At 47.6% G+C, this 16,989-nt stretch overlaps 1 protein-coding gene across 1 annotated transcript in view; it reads left to right on the top strand.

The window, feature by feature from the left end:
- The window catches only part of USP35 (ubiquitin specific peptidase 35), a 75,991-nt gene that overhangs the window by 5,958 nt on the left and 53,044 nt on the right, over window positions 1–16,989 (top strand). Inside the window, exons 2-7 of the mRNA XM_060102977.1 lie at window positions 628–1,310; window positions 2,533–2,665; window positions 4,248–4,377; window positions 4,804–4,905; window positions 6,336–6,494; window positions 10,926–11,119. Of these exons, the coding sequence (XP_059958960.1) occupies window positions 638–1,310; window positions 2,533–2,665; window positions 4,248–4,377; window positions 4,804–4,905; window positions 6,336–6,494; window positions 10,926–11,119 (1,391 nt within the window). The 5' untranslated portion in view covers window positions 628–637. The remainder of the gene's footprint in view (window positions 1–627; window positions 1,311–2,532; window positions 2,666–4,247; window positions 4,378–4,803; window positions 4,906–6,335; window positions 6,495–10,925; window positions 11,120–16,989) is intronic.

The raw sequence follows: 16,989 nt of genomic DNA, 5'->3' as shown, positions 1-16,989 counted from the left end.
AAAGGAAAGTACTTTGCCTGGTTGTATGAATGTGTGTTAGTGGTGGAGGTTTGGGGAGATAGGATGTTTCAGGCAAAAGGCACAACGAACACAAAGAGGAAAAGGGTAGGTCATTTGAAAAAGAACAAGAAGAAGCTGATTGGGGGCAGAATAAAGTGCACCAGGGATCTCTGGAAGCCCTGTCAGCCCTTCCTTTCTGGAGGTGTGATTTGTGTATGTGCACAGCTCATCTTCCCACAGGACATGGCTTGGCCAAGACCATGGACAGCAGCTTCTAAATCCAGCTCTTACCTGCCTCGCCAAGAACCCACGGAGGTCCCCAGGGAGGCCTGAGGAGAGAGGGGCAAAGGGGTGGAGGAGGGGGAAGGCTCAGGTGTTGGCTTTGTGAGATGAAAGGCGCTCATCAGCAATAACTACAACCCACTGGGGCTTATTATATGCCAGGCATTGTGCTTCTCCTCATCACGTCACCTCCCGGGGAGGTAGGTATCCTTGCCCCATTTCACAGATGGGGAACTGAGGCCCAGAGAGGTTGAGCTGCTCGCCCCCAAGCCTCAGCACGCAGGGGACCACGTGGGGGATCGGTCCTGTCGGGCAGAGTGTGACCCTGCTCCCTGTCCCTTGCAGCGTGGCCGCCATGGACAAGATCTTGGAGGCGGTGGTGACGTCATCATACCCCGCGAGCGTGAAGCAAGGGCTGGTGCGCCGCGTGCTGGAGGCGGCGCGGCAGCCGCTGGAGCGGGAGCAGTGCCTGGCGCTGCTGGCGCTGGGCACGCGCCTCTACGTGAGCGGCGCCGACGAGCTGCCCCGCCGCGTGGGCTGCCAGCTGCTGCACGTGGCCGGCCGCCACCACCCAGAAGTCTTCGCCGAATTTTTCAGCGCGCGCCGCGTGCTGCGCCTGCTGCAGGGAGGCGCCGGGCCGCCGGGCGCCCGCGCGCTGGCCTGCGTGCAGCTCGGCCTGCAGCTGTTGCCTGAGGGGCCCTCGGCCGATGAGGTGTTTGCGCTGCTGCGGCGCGAGGTGCTGCGCACCGTATGTGAGCGCCCGGGGCCCGCGGCCTGTGCGCAGGTGGCGCGGCTGCTGGCGCGGCACCCGCGCTGCATCCCCGACGGCCCTCACCGCCTGCTCTTCTGCCAGCAGCTTGTGCGCTGCCTCGGCCGCTTCCGCTGCCCGGCCGACGGCGAGGAGGGCGCCGTGGAGTTCCTGGAGCAGGCCCAGCAGGTGAGCGGGCTCCTGGCGCAGCTGTGGCGCGCGCAGCCCGCCGCCATCCTGCCCTGCCTCAAGGAGCTGTTCGCCGTCATCTCCTGCACAGGTACGTGTGCGGTCGGGGCGGGCGGGGCCCGTGCGTGCGGAGTCTCCTGTGTGGCGTGCCCACCTGGTGGTGTGGCGTGTGCATGCTAGTACACAGGTGTGTATGTGTGTGGGGGTGGGTGCTGTTACTTCGTTTAGTTAGCAGGCCCCTCCTGAGCTCCTCACGGGTGGGGGGCACCTATCCGGTGGTGCCTGCTGGGCATGCAGAGAGGAGGGGGCCCAGATCAGTCGGGCCTGGAGGAGGACCAGGGGGCTGAGACAACAGGATGTGGGGTGGTCATCATGCCCTTTGGGTCTGGTGGCTTTCATAGAAGTGATGTGATGACTTTTGAGTCAGGTCTTGAGAGCTGGGTAGCACCAGGCAGCAGGGATAAGGTATTCAGGGCAGGCAGAGGGGAAGGTCTGGAGACGTGATAGAACCTATAGGTGTCAACTGAATTGTCAATCTTGGCCCTCCGTTGACAACTGTGGAAACTGGACTGTAGTTTAAGTGACTGAAATAAAATCTGTGCCTTCCCTGATTATAGGGCTGTTCAGGGGAAAGGAAGGGAATGTACCTGGCTGGAGGAAGAACCAAGGCCAGGTGTATAAGGACCTAGGTCTTTATACAACTGGACAACAAATTTTGATAACAATTTTTTTTTTTTTTTTTTTTGTGGTACGCGGGCCTCTCACTGTTGGGGCCTCTCCCGTTGCGGAGCACAGGCTCCGGACGCTCAGGCTCAGCGGCCATGGCTCACGGGCCCAGCCGCTCTGCGGCATGTGGGATCCTCCTGGACCGGGGCATGAACCCATGTCCCCTGCATCGGCAGGCGGACTCCCAACCACTGCGCCACCAGGGAAGCCCGATAACTAAAAATTTTTTTCATCTCTATTGGGTTCCACCTGGAATGTCCTCCCTCCCGCCGAGTCACATAGCCCTCCTACCTGTTCTTGCCAGCTCCAGTGTTACCCCATCTAAGGGCCTTGCCTATACATGCACAGCTGGGGGTTAGTGCTTTTTCTTTGCCCAGCACAGGGCCGAAGCAGTGCCAGTGAAGGTTTGTTGAGTGAATGAGCTAAGATAAGATCAGAGGCTGGGATGCTATAGGAGGCAAGGAGGTGGCCATGATGTGCTCTTTGCAGAGGCTCCCTAGTTCCTTGGCAGCATGAAGGACATGGGGTGATAGGGGAGGTGTGGGGTCCACTTGTCCCGCAAAGCTCAGCCCAGGCACCTGTTCCAGAGGAGGAGCCACCATCTAGCGCCCTGGCCAGTGTGGTCCAGCACCTCCCATTGGAGCTCATGGATGGTGTCGTCCGGAACCTCAGCAATGATGACAGTGTGACCGACTCCCAGATGCTGACTGCCATCAGCAGGTGGGCTGAGGGACGAGTGGTGGTCAGGTCTCTCTCTCTCCCAGAAGCCCCTTCCACTGGGTGGGATTGCTGGGCTAGATACAGTGGCAGAGGGCCCAGGCCCTCATGCTTGTTCATTAATCCATCCTTCTTTGAGCCCTTCCTGTGCCTGGCCCCAGGCTGGATGTGTAAGACACAGAGAGCCTTGCCCTAGTGATGCTCTCAGGCTGGGTACCAACTCTGTGACCCTGGACAAGTCAGTGAACTCTCTGAGCTTCCGTTCTCCCCTCTGTAATAGCAGAGGTGGTATAAGAAGTTGTCAGGTTTCCACAGGGTCAATGATAGGAGGTAAAATTACTTTAATGAAGTGCTTTCTGAGTTTGGCAAGTATGATAAACAGAGTTTGGGTGCTTTTCAGCTCACAGAGCTCTCGCACATCCCCCACCTCATTTGAACATCATTCCACCTGTGATCTAGCCACATCTGCCCGGCCAGTGATCCCCGAATATGACACCTACCCTCCTGCCTGCAGGCCTTTGGCTCTGCAGACCCCATCCACCTGGCATTCCCCCTCCCCCCTGCCATTCTTTCCATACCCGTGTGCAGATCCACTGTCTCCATTGGGCCTTTCTGGATTCCTTGTCTTCAGTGGGTAAGACTGTAGGCTCTAGAGATAAGCTGCGTGAGTTAAAATACTGGCTCTCCCACTTCTTGCCTGTGTGACTCTGGGCAAGTTGCTCAACCCCTCTATGCCTCAGCTTCCTCATCCATAATTTGTAGTATAATTGAACTCATCTTACAGGTTTGTTGTGAGGATTGAATTAGATAAAATGAGATATTACGTGTAAAGTGCGTAGAACAGTGTAATGGTAGCTATTATTACCATAATTACTACTATTTGCTTTGCTCTCTATTGTTCTCTTTATATCCCAGTCTACTGAATATAAAAATAATTATACTAGTGACGTTTTCCTGAGCACCTACTGTGTGGCAGCTTCAGGCTCAGTGCATGCAGGCATTATTTTGAGGGGGTCAGAAGGGTTAATACATGTAAGGCAGATGGAGCAGTGCCTGGTACAGAGTGAATATGACATAAATGTTAGCTGTTAGCTGTTGTTATCTCTTTTAACTCATATAACAAACCTGTGATGTAGGTATTATCCCCATTTGACAGAGGAAGAAACTGAGGCTAGAGAGAGTAAGTGACTTGCTCCAGGTCACAAGCAAGGGTTTGCTGGAGCCAGAGCTTCCAGCCTGGGGGCAGTACTCCTCCTGCCGTTGGGCCTCACAGTCCAGACAGAGGCAGCCAAAAGCCCTGTTCTGCCACTGCAACTCACTGTGTATGGGGTGAGGTTTGGGGTACTGAGAGGGCCTGGTTCCCCTTCTGCTGGGCTGGGAGCCCCAGTCTCTGCCAGGTGCCTGTGCTGGGCATATTTGCAGTTCCCAGAGGTGTCCTGTTCATCCCACGGATCCCAGAGCTGCCCTGTGTAAGTGTGAGTCACTGTGGGGGGCATCTCAGGTCATTATGGCTGGTCTCTGGGCTGCCCCCTCCCAGGTGTTTGGGCCTCCCCGGTCCTTGCATCACTGTCACTCCCCTCACCAGGATGATCGACTGGGTGTCCTGGCCCCTGGGGAAGAACATTGACAAGTGGATCATTGCACTGCTGAAGGGCCTGGCCGCTGTTAAGAAGTTCAGCATCTTGATCGAGGTGTCACTCGCCAAAATTGAGAAGGTTGGTGGGCCCCTGTCCTAGCCCCGGCTTCTGGCCTTTCCTGCTAGTCTCTTGCCAGGGGCAATGCAGGTCTGGGAGGCAGAGCACGGGGCTCCCACCCAAGCTCGCTGTGACCTGGGACAATTCACTACTTCTCGCTGGACACCAGGTTTCCCCCATTCATTCTTCTGACTCTTCATTCAAGTGTGTGTGTCTGTCACTTTTGGTACGTCCATCCATCCATCCATCAGATATCTATCTAACTGTTTAGCTGTCCATCTCACCACCCATCCATCCACCCAGGTCTTTGAGCACCTCTGTGTTCTTACTCCCACATGGGTCTGCTGCTTTAACTCCGGCATCTCTGGCCCCCTTTCAGGCCTATGGCTACCCTTGGCCTTGGGTGGCCCAGGCCTGGGGGACTCCTGACCAGAGGCTTTCTTCCAGGTTTTCTCCAAGCTTCTGTATCCCATTGTCCGGGGAGCCGCCTTGTCTGTCCTCAAGTATATGCTCCTGACCTTCCAGCACTCCCATGAGGCCTTCCACCTGGTAAGGGCCCCTGCGTGTTGCCCCGAAGATGGGCGGTCCTGCATCCTCCACAGGTCTGGCTGGAGGCCAGACATGCTGTCTCTGTTGGGGCTTAAGGGGTTGGGGCTTGAAGCCCAAGACTTCCAAGTCCTGGATGTTAGGACTGGAGGAGACTTGAGACCCAATTTTACAGATAGAAAACTGAGGCCAAAGAATGGGTGTGACCTCCGCATGGGTCCCGAGTAGAGTGACAGGCCTAGAATGATGGCAGCTGTGTTACTTGGGTGCCAGCTGTGTGGCAGGTACAGTGCTAAAGACAGTCCACATGTTCATTCATTTTACTCCCGGAGTAGCCCCAAAGGGAGGTTCTATCATTTTCCCCATTTTTCAGCTGAAGAAACTGCAGTTTAGGGAGATTAGGTTGCATGTCCCAGGTAACAGCTGGTGAGCAGTACAAGGAAGATTCCAGCTGAGTTGGTCTGACTCCTGAGCCAGTGTCCTTCCTTGCTTCTCATGGTCCTTGGTCACTGCAGAAACTTTATGCTTCCTGATTTGTGCAGTGAGAAAAGCACAGAACCAGGGATTGGGGTTATGTGGGGTTGAGTCCCAGCTCTGTCATTTACTAGATGGGGTGACCTCGGGCCAGGCACTTACCTCTCAGGGCCTGGGTTGGGTGGGACAGGATTAGATGAGGTGACATTTATCAAGAGCCTGCCATATTTTAGGGACTTGATAGGTATTTATTTCTTTTCATCCTTCTCCCAAGCTCCCCTGCTCCCAGTTTCTGTGGCCTGACTCTTCCATCCCCGGGACACTATGGTGTAGCTCCCCTGTGGGTTTGATAGTTAACACGGTAGCACAGAGGAAAGAAATGGACTTTGAGTTCAGACAGACCTGGCTCAGACACCAGCTTCTCCCAGAACCCATGGTGAAATCCCTGGCAAATTACATAACCTCTCTAACTTTAGTCTCTTCCCTGTACGATGGGGATAGTAATCGCCGCATGGCACTGTGAGTGCTTTTGACATACAAACGTTCGCTGCTCCTCACGTTCTGTCAGAGCTGCCACCAGCTGACCACACTGTGGCCCCGGCATCACTCCTGGGTGACAGAATAGCCCTGGTCACTCAGACCTTCAGGCTCTTCAGGCAGGTTGGTTGGCTGATACTTAATACCTGGGGCTCAGGCTCAGGCCTCCCCTTAGCTGTGAGGAGGGAATTATTTGTCCCATTAAACAGATGAAGAGACCGAGGAAGAGTATCCAAGGTCATGTATCTTGTAAAGAGAGTCACCTGCCTGCAGAGCTCAGAGCCCCATGCAGGTAAGGGGCACAGTGGTCAGGTGGGCAAACCTCCTTGCTTCAAGGAGCTCTGGGTGCTTCCAGCACTGACCACCGTCCCGTGTCTCAGGTGGGTAAACTGGTGCTGACTAACCCTGCTCTGCTCTCACAGCTCCTCCCTCACATCCCCCCAATGGTGGCCTCTCTGGTCAAGGAGGACTCCAACTCGGGGACCAGCTGCCTGGAGCAGCTGGCGGAGCTGGTCCACTGCATGGTGTTCAGGTTCCCGGGCTTCCCGGATCTGTACGAACCCGTCATGGAGGCCATCAAGGTGAGTGACAGTCCCCACTGCTCCTGCGCCCCACTCTGAGGAGGGTGCCGATTTGGGCTTTGCTCAAGGCCACACTACAGGTTAGTGGCAGCCCTCTATCCTTTGGTCCCTGGCTGTCTCCCATTACCTCCCCCAGCCCATCGTGTGCTTCAGGCACACTGAGACACCTGCCGTTCCCCCAGATGGATCTTCCTCTCTCGATTGTTCTGAGCCTTGGCATATGCCGATCTCTCTAACTTAAACTCCTGTCTTGTTCTGCCTGGATAGCTCTTATTTCTACCAAGCCTTCTTCTTGAAGGCTCTGCTCAAGTGTTTCTCCCTCAGGAAGCCTTCCCTGATAACTCTAAATTACACCCCCCCACACCGCACTGTGCCCCTCAGCTGGGTCATGGCCTCTCTGAGCTTCCACAGCCCTAGTGTATCCCTTAGTCACACATTGTCACTGTCTGTATGTCTGTCTCCTCTTAGACTGAGCATTCCAGAACAGAGATGGTTTACATTTGTTCAAGACTTATGCCCTACTCTGTGCCAGGCCCAGGCTAGGAACTGGGGACACAGGCATGAGGCAGACCATGTCTCCTCCCTTTGAGGAGCTCACAGCGTAGAGGGGTGACTGACGTGTTTACCCGTAACTGTGATCTAAGCAGCTTATGAATGCCTGTGAGGGTCAGCCTGAGAGCGGCGAGGCGGCAGAGGAGGGAAAGATCTCCAGTTAGAGGAGGAGGCTGCAAGGAAGAAAGGGCTTCTGAACTGGGCTTGCTGGGTTGCTAGGACAATAACATTTGTAGCTAGAGTCACACTTGGCAGTGTCTTCCCATATGTTTTGTCTTCTGTTGCTCACTAGAAACCTGTGAGGCAGGTACTATTGTTATTTCAGTTTCAAAGATGAGGAAAATGAGACTTGGAGAGGTTTAGTGTCTTATGCAGTCACGGAGGTAGTGGGAGATGCAGCCAGGGCTGTGGGTTGCTGAGCCCTTTCCCATTGCTTGATACAGAAGGCAGGTCCAAGTGTGGGTGAAAGACATCCAGGTAAGTGGTGGCCCTTTTAGAACCTCTGGTCTGACTTCCATTTCTGTAACACAGCAGATAGGTAACCTGAGAAGTGTCCCATTACAAAACACCTAGAAATGCTTGTTAAAATGTAACAGATGTCTTTTTAAGTACATAGCTGAGCTTGCAAGAGAGCAAGGGGGAATCCCCAGGGGCCAAAAAGGAAGAGAAAACCAAATTCCAGAATGGTAAATGAGAGGTGATACTCTTTTGCCCTGGGTGGGGAGGGGCAGTGGGTGAGATGGCCAACCTCAGTCCCCAAGGGGCTTGAGCCGGTGGGGACAGGAGTTGAGGCTTAGGGTCTGCCCCCAGCAGGGAATCAGCACTGAGAGGCCCATGTAAATCAGGACCCAAGAAAGGCTTTACCATTAGCAAAAGGGCGTTCTAGAAAAAAATACACATGGTTCCAAGTAGACATCAAGGAAGGTTCTCTGGCTTGGTCTGGGCTCTGGATTGGGAAAAAAGAAATTGTCATCATTGGACTGCTCTCGTGTGGGTTTAGGGGTTCAAATACTTACCTTCTTTGGTGTTGTAGCACCCAAAGCTTATTGAAAGTAGTCATAAACTTGTAATACCCAAGGATTGCCTAATAGAAACAGAAATGAAACTGCTTTCAAGCCACAAAGATAGAATTCTACTAAAGATGAGTTTATAATCCCCAGATTACAAAACACATAAGGGGACAATCCACCATGAGTGAGAGGTGGTAGATACAACAAACAAAACCTCTGGCATTTACTTGGATTTTGTTAGTTTTTCCAACTTAATGTGAGGAAGAGGTTTTTTGTTTGTTTGTTTGTTTGTTTTTAAACAGAGCTAACAATAGAAGTAGCTGTCTTGCTAGATCATGAGCTCCCTGGCACTGGAGGTGGTTGAGCGGAGAAGACAGGACTTAAACCTGTTGGAAGTGACTGTTACTGTGAGCTTCTGATGGGCAGGGACCATGTCATTTTGATCTCTGTGTCTAAAAAATGTCTGAGTGAATGAACAGGACTGTAGTGTGAAGTGTGGTATCATGGAGATGTGAACAAAGAGGAGGGAGCATGGCCCTGCCCTGGGCACCAGGGGAAACCTACACTGAGTGAGATCCAGGCTTTGCACATTAGAGGCTATGGTCTGATCCAGCAGGCAAGGTGAGTCTGCAGATACTTATACAACTAGGTGTAGGGAGTTAGGCTCTATAAGACAGGTATAGATAGTGTGGGATCCCTACTTGAGAAGATTCTGGAAAGTCTTCTGGAGAGGGGATATAGGAGTTAGACCTTGAGGGATAGGGACCAACAGGAGGAGGCCCCCAGACAGGTCAGTGGGTAAGGTGTGGGAGCAGGAATGTGCAAGTACTGTTTGGTGGTAAAGTGTGGTGGAGGGGAGGGAAGATCAGAAGGATAGGCAGAGTGGAAGGTGGTGAAAACCAGGCTGCGTGACTGCTTGGTCCAGCAGATCTGGGCTTCTCAAACGTTTCTTCTGAAGTATTTGACCTCAGAGGAGGGGACTTACCCTCCTGCAGCCTGACACAAGCTCAGAGTTTCTCTAAAATCTCATTTTATCTCAAAGATTCAAGTATATACTTCATAATCATAAACACTTGTTTTAATTTAAACATTTTTCTTCCTTGAATATTAGTGAATATAGCTCTAGGAAGATGTGTGACATTTGTCCTATGGCTTTGACTACCCCTTGCTTCAAGACACTTTGAGAGGCAAGGCAGCAAAGTATTCATGGGGTTTTACTGTTTATAAAATTCTTTCATATGTGTTATAGGAGTACATCCTTTGTATACAGTCACCTTTATAAATTCTAGAAAGTTCTCCTACTTAGGCAGTTGTACTAAGTCATGGCAGTTTCTCTGGGAGCTGTGGTCCTTGCTGAGGGAGCTACATGGTATGTAGACTTCCAGTAACATGAGGAGCTTGAAAGGTATTTGAAAGTTTTTGTTTTATTCTCTTTATTCTCCTAAGAGTACAGAGTTACCTTCTTTGGGAAAAAGCATTTGATTTTTTTTTTCTAGTGTGCATATTTTTGCATCTTGTGTGCTTGTGTTGCGGGGTGGTGTGTTGGTTCTGTCATTTTTTTTTTAGCTTTGATTCTTTTTTTTCTTAATTTTATTTTTTATATATACAGCAGGTTCTTATTAGTTATCTATTTTATACCGGTTCTGTCTTTTTGTCCCTATTTGTTCATGTTGTGTGTGGGGTGGGGATTGGATAGGGGATAATAGGAAGAAAAAAGAAGGGACTAAGAGAGAAGATACTGAGTCCTTATCTTCTTATCTTGCCTCAGACAGCTACTATATTTTTTATCATCTGTGAGAGGTGACTGACTAATCTGATAAATTATCTGATAAACGATCCTGGGAAATAAGTGAGCAGACGTGTTAAACCACCGCTTGAGCCAGACCTTCTGCAGCGACAAGGGCTTTCAGTGTAAGCTGGTCTGAAGCTCAGGGGCCTTAGACAAATCTAGGAACTGTGCTCAGGATCTGGAAACGAGAACGGGGCTAGAGGAACTGTCATGAATATCGCTTAAATATACTAAGTAATACTGCATTATGCTTAGGTGTTTTTCTTTAAAATATGTCATTATTAGAACCAGTGCTTGGTAATATTCTTTTCAGTGCAGCTGTTTAATGTGAAAAAGGATAACGACTGGGAAAGCATGCTAACCCCTGAGCCCGTGACCAAGGACCCATGCCTCAGACCCCCAGGATCCTCCCACTGTCCTGACTGTAGGATCAAGTTCAGCGTTGGGGTAGGGGGTTACTAATTCGAAAAAGCTGACTCCGCAAACTTTAAAGTAGAGGAGGTGAAAACAGGAGCAAGCACCGTGAAAGTATAGAGTGCCAAACTGCTATAAGGTAGGAGTATCCTCACTTGACAGATGAGCAAACTGAGGTCCAGGGAGGTTAACTTGCTGAGTCAGAGAGGCTCACTGACCACAGCCAGAGAGCTGTGAGGACAAGAGTCAGGACCAGGGTTGAGATGTCAGCACTGCTGGATTGGGCCAGTGGGCCAGTGTTTCACTGCTTACAGTCTGTCACATCCTGGGCTCATGTAACATATAGTAGATTCCTCACGTATTGCCTCTAAGAAAATTCTTTCTCTATCTGGGTCTTAGTTTTTTCATCTACACGGTGGGGGTTTTACCCCTTTCTTAAGGTAGCTGTGGCATGAAAGATCATGTAGAAGGCCCACACGTCAAGATGAAAACCTAGAACATGTTTGAAAACAAGGGGCTGTTCTCACACATCTCTAGGACATGTTTGGGGTGATATGCTTGTGCAGGTGTGTAGTAGGCTGTAGTCCAAGAAGGCTCCCCAGAGGAGGTGATATTTTTAGAGCTAAACCTGGTGCCCACTGTCCTGCTGGCTTGTTTCCCCCTCAGGACCTCCATGTTCCCAATGAGGACCGAATCAAGCAGCTGCTGGGGCAGGATGCCTGGACCTCGCAGAAGAGTGAGCTGGCTGGCTTCTACCCCCGGCTCATGGCCAAGTCAGACACTGGCAAGATTGGTTTAATCAATCTGGGCAACACGTGCTATGTGAACAGCATCCTTCAGGCCTTGTTCATGGCTTCCGAGTAGGTGCTGCCTTTGAATTCCCTGTCTGCCCCTGCTTCTCTCCTCTGGGCTCCCTGGTGTGTGGGGGTGAGGTAGGGGTTGGAGAGGGTGGGTCCTGCTTTGTGTTATCGGCATGATTCCCTGAGGTCTGTGGGTATGTGAAGGGCAGGTGAAAGTTCCCAGAGGGCTCCAGGCCATTGCCAAGGCAGTAGGTCAAGACTGGATGGGAACTTGAGTTGGAGATTCAGGGGCTCAGCTGCAGTGGGAAGGGAGTCTGCTCTGGGTTGGTCGACATCACTGACTTTTCTGCTAGAGTCCATGGAGGTGGATAGTGTTTTCCACAGTAGGACTTCCACTCACCCTGGCGTTAGATGCCCCCTTTTACTAAAACAAAATCTTTATCATCAGTGGCTACCTATCCAACTTATGGCTTGCTTAGTACATTCACATTGTTATGCAGCCATCACCACCATCCATCCCTATAACACTTTTCATTTTGTAAATCTGAAACTCTGTGCCTATTAAACACTAACTTCCCATATTCTCATTCTCCCCTCCCCACAGCCTTTGGCTACCACTGTTATATGTTTTGTCTCTATGATTTTGTCTCTACTAAGTACCTCATATAAGTGAAATCGTACAGTATTTGTCTTTTTGTGATTGGCTTATTTCACTTAGCAAGTGTCCTCAGGGTTCGTCCATATTGTAGCATATTGCAGAATTTCTTTCCTTTTTTAAGGCTGGATAATATTCCATTGTGTGTATAAACCACATTTTGGTAATCTGTTCATTGGTAGAGTGACAGACACGTGGGTTGCTTCCATGTTTTAGCTGTTGTGAATAATGCCACTATGAACATGGGAGTACAAATATCTCTTCGAGACCCTGCTTCTGATTCTCTTGGTTACATACCCAGAAGTGGAATTGCTTGGTGATATGGTAGTTCTGTTCTTTAGTTTTTTTGAGGAACCTCCATATCGTTTTCCACACTGGCAGCACCACTTTACATTCCCACCAACAGTGCACAAGGGTTGGGATTTCTCTACATCCTCCCAACACTTCTTTTCTGTTTTTTTGATAATAGTCATCCTAATGGGTGTGAGGTGGTATCTCATTATAGTTTTTAATTTGCAGTTCCCTAATGATAAGTGATGTTGAGCATCTTTTCATGTGCTTATTGGCCATTTGTATGTGTTCTTTGGCAAAAGGTCTATTTAAATCCATTACCTAGTTTTGAATCAGGTTGTTTGTTTTTTGTTGTTGAGTTTGAGGAGTCCTTTTTTATATTCTGAATATTAATCCTGTATCACATACGTGATTTGCAAATTTTTTTAACTTTTTATTTTATATTGGAATATAGTTGGTTAACAATATTGTGATAGTTTCAGGTGTACAGCAGAGTGATTCAGTTATACATATACATGTATCTATTCTTTTTCAAATTTTTTTCCCATTTAGGTTATTACAGAATACTGAGCAGAGTTCCCTGTGCTATACAGTAGGTCCTTGTTGGTTATCCATTTTAAATGTAGCAGTGTGTACATGTCAATCCCAAACTCCCTAACTATCTGTTCCCCCCACCCTTTCCACCCGGTAACCATAAGTTCCTTCTCTGAGTCTGTGAGTCTGTTGCTATTTTGTAAATAAGTTGATTTGTATCATTTCTTTTTAGATTCCACATATAAGCGATATCATATGATACTTGTCTTTCTCTGTCTGACTTACTTCACTCAGTATGACCATATCTAAGTCCATCCTTACTGCTGCAAATGGCATTATTTCATTCTTTTTAATGGCTAATATTCCATTGTATATATGTGCCACATCTTTATCCATTCCTCTGTCGATGGACATTTAGGTTGGTTCCATGTCTTGGCTATTGTAAACAGTGTTGCAATGAACATTGGGGTGCATGTATCCTTTCGGACCATGACCATGTTTTTCTCCAGATATATACCCAGAAGTGCAATTACAGGATCATATGGTAGCTCTATTTTTAGTTTTTAAGGAACCTCCATACTGTTCTCCATAGTAGCTGTACCAATTTACATTCCCGTCAACAGTGTAGGAGGGTTGTTCTTCTCTCCGCACCCTCTCCAGCATTTATTGTTTGTGGATTTTTGGTGATAGTCATTTTGACTGGTGTGACGTGATATCTCATTGTAGTTTTGATTTGCATTTCTCTAATAATTAGTGATGTTGAACATCTTTTCATGTGCCTCTTGGCCATCTGTATGTCTTCTTTGGAGAAATGTCTATTTAGGTCTTATGCCTATTTTTGGATTGGGTTGTTTGTTTTGATGATATTAAGCTGCATGAGCTGTTTGTAAATTTTGGAGACTAATCCCTTGTCAGTCACATGATTTGCAAACATTTTCTCCCAATCTGTGGGTTGTCTTTTCGTTTTGTTTATTGTTTCCTTTGCTGTGCGAAAGCTTTTGAATTTAATTAAGCCCCATTTGTTTATTTTTGTTTTTATTTCCATTACCCTGGGAGGTGGATCGAAAAAAATATTGCTGTGATTTATGTCAGAGAGTGTTCTGCCTGTTTTCTCCTCTAAGAGTTTTATAATCCAGTCTCACATTTATGTCTTTAATCCATTTTGAGCTTATTTTTGTGTATGGTGTTAAAAAATGATCTAATTTCATTTTTTTACATGTAGCTGTCCAGTTTTCCCAGCACCGTTTGGTTTTTTTATTTTTTTATTTTTGGCTGCATTGGGTCTTTGTTGCTGTGCGTGGGCTTTCTCTAGTTGTGGTGAGCAGGGGCTACTCTTTGTTGTGGTGCGTGGGCGTCTTATTGAGGTGGCTTCTCTTGTTGCAGAGCACGGGCCCTAGGCACACGGGCTTCAGTAGTTGCAGCAGGCAGGCTCAGTAGTTGTGGCTCGTGGGTTCCAGGGCGCAGGCTCAGTAGTTGTGGCACATGGGCTTAGTTGCTCTGCGGCATGTGGGATCTTCCCAGATCAGGGATCAAACCCGTGTCCCCTGCATTGGCAGGTGGGTTCTTAATGACTGTGCCACCAGGGAAGTCCCCCCAGCACCATTTGTTGAAGAGACTGTCTTTCCACCATTGTATAGTCTTTCCTCCTTTATAGCACATTAATTGACCATAGGTGCGTGTCATTTCTGGGCTTTCAATCTATGTGTCTGTTTTTGTGTCAGTACCATGCGGTTTTGATGACTATAGCTTTGTAGTATAGTCTGAAGTTAAGGAGCCTGATTCCTTCAGCTCCTTTTTTGTTTTTCTGATTGCTTTGGCTATTCTGGGTCTTTTTTTTTTTTTTTTTTTTTTTTTTTTTTGCAGTATGCGGGCCTCTCACTGTTGTGGCCTCTCCCGTTGCAGAGCACAGGCTCCGGATGCACAGGCTCAGTGGCCATGGCTCACGGGCCCAGCTGCTCCGCAGCATGTGGGATCTTCCCGGTCCGGGGCACGAACCCATGTCCCCTGCATCGGCAGGCGGACTCTCAACCACTGCACCACCAGGGAAGCCCTATTCTGGGTCTTTTGTGTCTCCATACAAATTTTAAGATTTTTTGTCCTAGTTCTGTGAAAAATGCCATTGGTAATTTGATAGGGATTAATTTATTGATCAAATTAATTGATTCAGTCTACATTGAATCTGTAGATTTTCTTGGGTAATGTAGTCATTTTGACAATATTGATTCTTCCAGTCCAAGAACATGGTATATCTTTCCATCTGTTTGTGTCATCTTCAGGTTCTTTCATCAGTATCTTATAGTTTTTGGAGTACAGGTCTTTTGTCTCCTTATGTAGGTCTATTCGTACATAAGGAGGAAAGGTCTATTCCTAGGTATTTTATTCTTTTTGATGCGATGGTAAATGGGATTGTTTCTTGAATTTTTCTTTCTGATCTTTCATTGTTAGTGTATAGAAATGCAACAGATTTCTGCATATTAATTTTGTAACCTGCAACTTTACCAAATTCATTGATGAGCTTAGTAGTTTTCTGGTAGCATCTTTAGGATTTTCTATGTATGGTATCAAGTCATCTGCAGACAGTGATAGTTTTACTTCTTCTTTTTCAATTTGGATTCCTTTTATTTCTTTTTCTTCTCTGATTGCTGTAGCTAGGACTTCCAAAACTGTGTTGAATAAAAGTGGTGAGAGTGGACATCCTTGTCTTGTTCCTGATCATAGACGAAATGCTTTCAGCTTTTCACCATTGAGTATGATGTTAGCTGTAGGTTTGTCATATATGGCCTTTATTGTGTTGAGGTAGGTTCCCTCTATGCCCACTTTTTGGAGAGCTTTTGTCATAAATGGGTGCTGAATTTTGTCAGAAGCTTTTTCTTCATCTATTGAGATGATCATATGGTTTTTATTCTTCAATTTGTTAATGTGGTGTATCACACTGATTGATGTGCAGATATCGAAAAATCCTTGCATCCCTGGGATAAATCCCACTTGATCATGGTGTATGATCCTTTTAATGTATTGTTTGATTTGGATTGCTAGTGTTCTGTTGAGGATTTTTGTGTCTATGTTCATCAGTGATATTGGCCTATAATTTTCTTTTTTTGTGGTATTTTTGTCTGGTTTTGGTATCAGGGTGATGGTAGCCTCATAGAATGAGTTCGGGAGTTTTCCTTCCTCTGCAAGTTTTTGGAAAAGTTTCAGAAGGAAAGGTGTTAGCTCTTCTCTAAATGTTTGATAGAATTCACCTGTGAAGCCATCAGGTCCTGGACTTTTGTTTGTTGGCGGTCTTTTTTTTTTTTTTTTGCGGTACGCGGGCCTCTCACTGTTGTGGCCTCTCCCGTTGTGGAGCACAGGCTCCGGACGCGCAGGCTCAGCAGCCATGGCTCATGGGCCCAGTCGCTCCGTGGCATGTGGGATCTTCCCGGACCGGGGCACAAACCTGTGTCCCCTGCATCGGCAGGCGGACTCCCAACCACTGCGCCACCAGGGAAGCCCTGTTGGGAGTCTTTTAATCACAGTTTCAATTTCAGTACTTGTGAGTGGTCTGTTAATATTTTCTATTTCTTCCTGGTTCAGTCTTGGGAGATTGTACCTTTCTAAGAATTTATCCATTTCTTCCAGGTTGTCCGTTTTATTGGCATATAGTTGTTTGTAGTAGTCTTTTATCCTTTGTGTTTCTGTGGTGTCTGTTGTAACTTCTCCTTTTTCATTCTAACTTTATTGAATTGAGTCCTCTCCCTTTTTTTCTTGATGAGTCTGGCTAAAGGTTTATCAATTTTGTTTATCTTTTCAAAGCACCAGGTTTCAGTTTCATTACCTTTGCTGTTGTTTTGTCTCTATTTCATTTATTTCTGCTCTGATCTTTATGATTTCTTTCCTTCTACTATAGGTTTTGTTTATTCTTCTTTCTCTAGTTGCTTTAGGTGTAAGTTTAGGTTGTTTATTTGAGATTTTGTTGTTTCCTGAGGAGAGATTGTATTGCTTTAAACTTCCCTCTTAGAACTGCTTTTGCTGCATCTCATAGATTTTGGATCATTTTGTTTTTGTTTTCATTTGTCAACACGTATATTTTTATTTCTTTCATTAATTCAGTGATCCATTGGTTGTTTAGTAGCATATTGTTTAGCTTCCACGTGTTTGTGTTTTTTACAGTTTTTTTCTTGTGGTTTATTTCTAGTCTCATAGCATTGTGGTTGGAAAAGATGCTTGATATGATTTGAATTTTCTTAAGTTTACCACGGCTTGCTTTGTGGCCCAGCGTGTGCTCAGTCCTGGAGAGTGTTCCATGTGCACTTGAGAAGAATGTATATTCTGCTGCTTTTGGATGGAATGCTCTATAAATATCAATTAAGTTCATCTGGCCTAATGTGTCATTCAAGGCCTGTGTTTCCTTATTGATTTTCTGTCTGGATGATCTGTCCATTGATGAAAGTGGGGTGTTAAAGTCCTCCAC

This window comes from Mesoplodon densirostris, chromosome 7 (genome assembly GCF_025265405.1).
Source record: "Mesoplodon densirostris isolate mMesDen1 chromosome 7, mMesDen1 primary haplotype, whole genome shotgun sequence".
Classification (NCBI taxonomy): Eukaryota; Metazoa; Chordata; class Mammalia; order Artiodactyla; family Ziphiidae; genus Mesoplodon; species Mesoplodon densirostris.
This window is presented reverse-complemented; position numbering and strand designations above follow the sequence as displayed.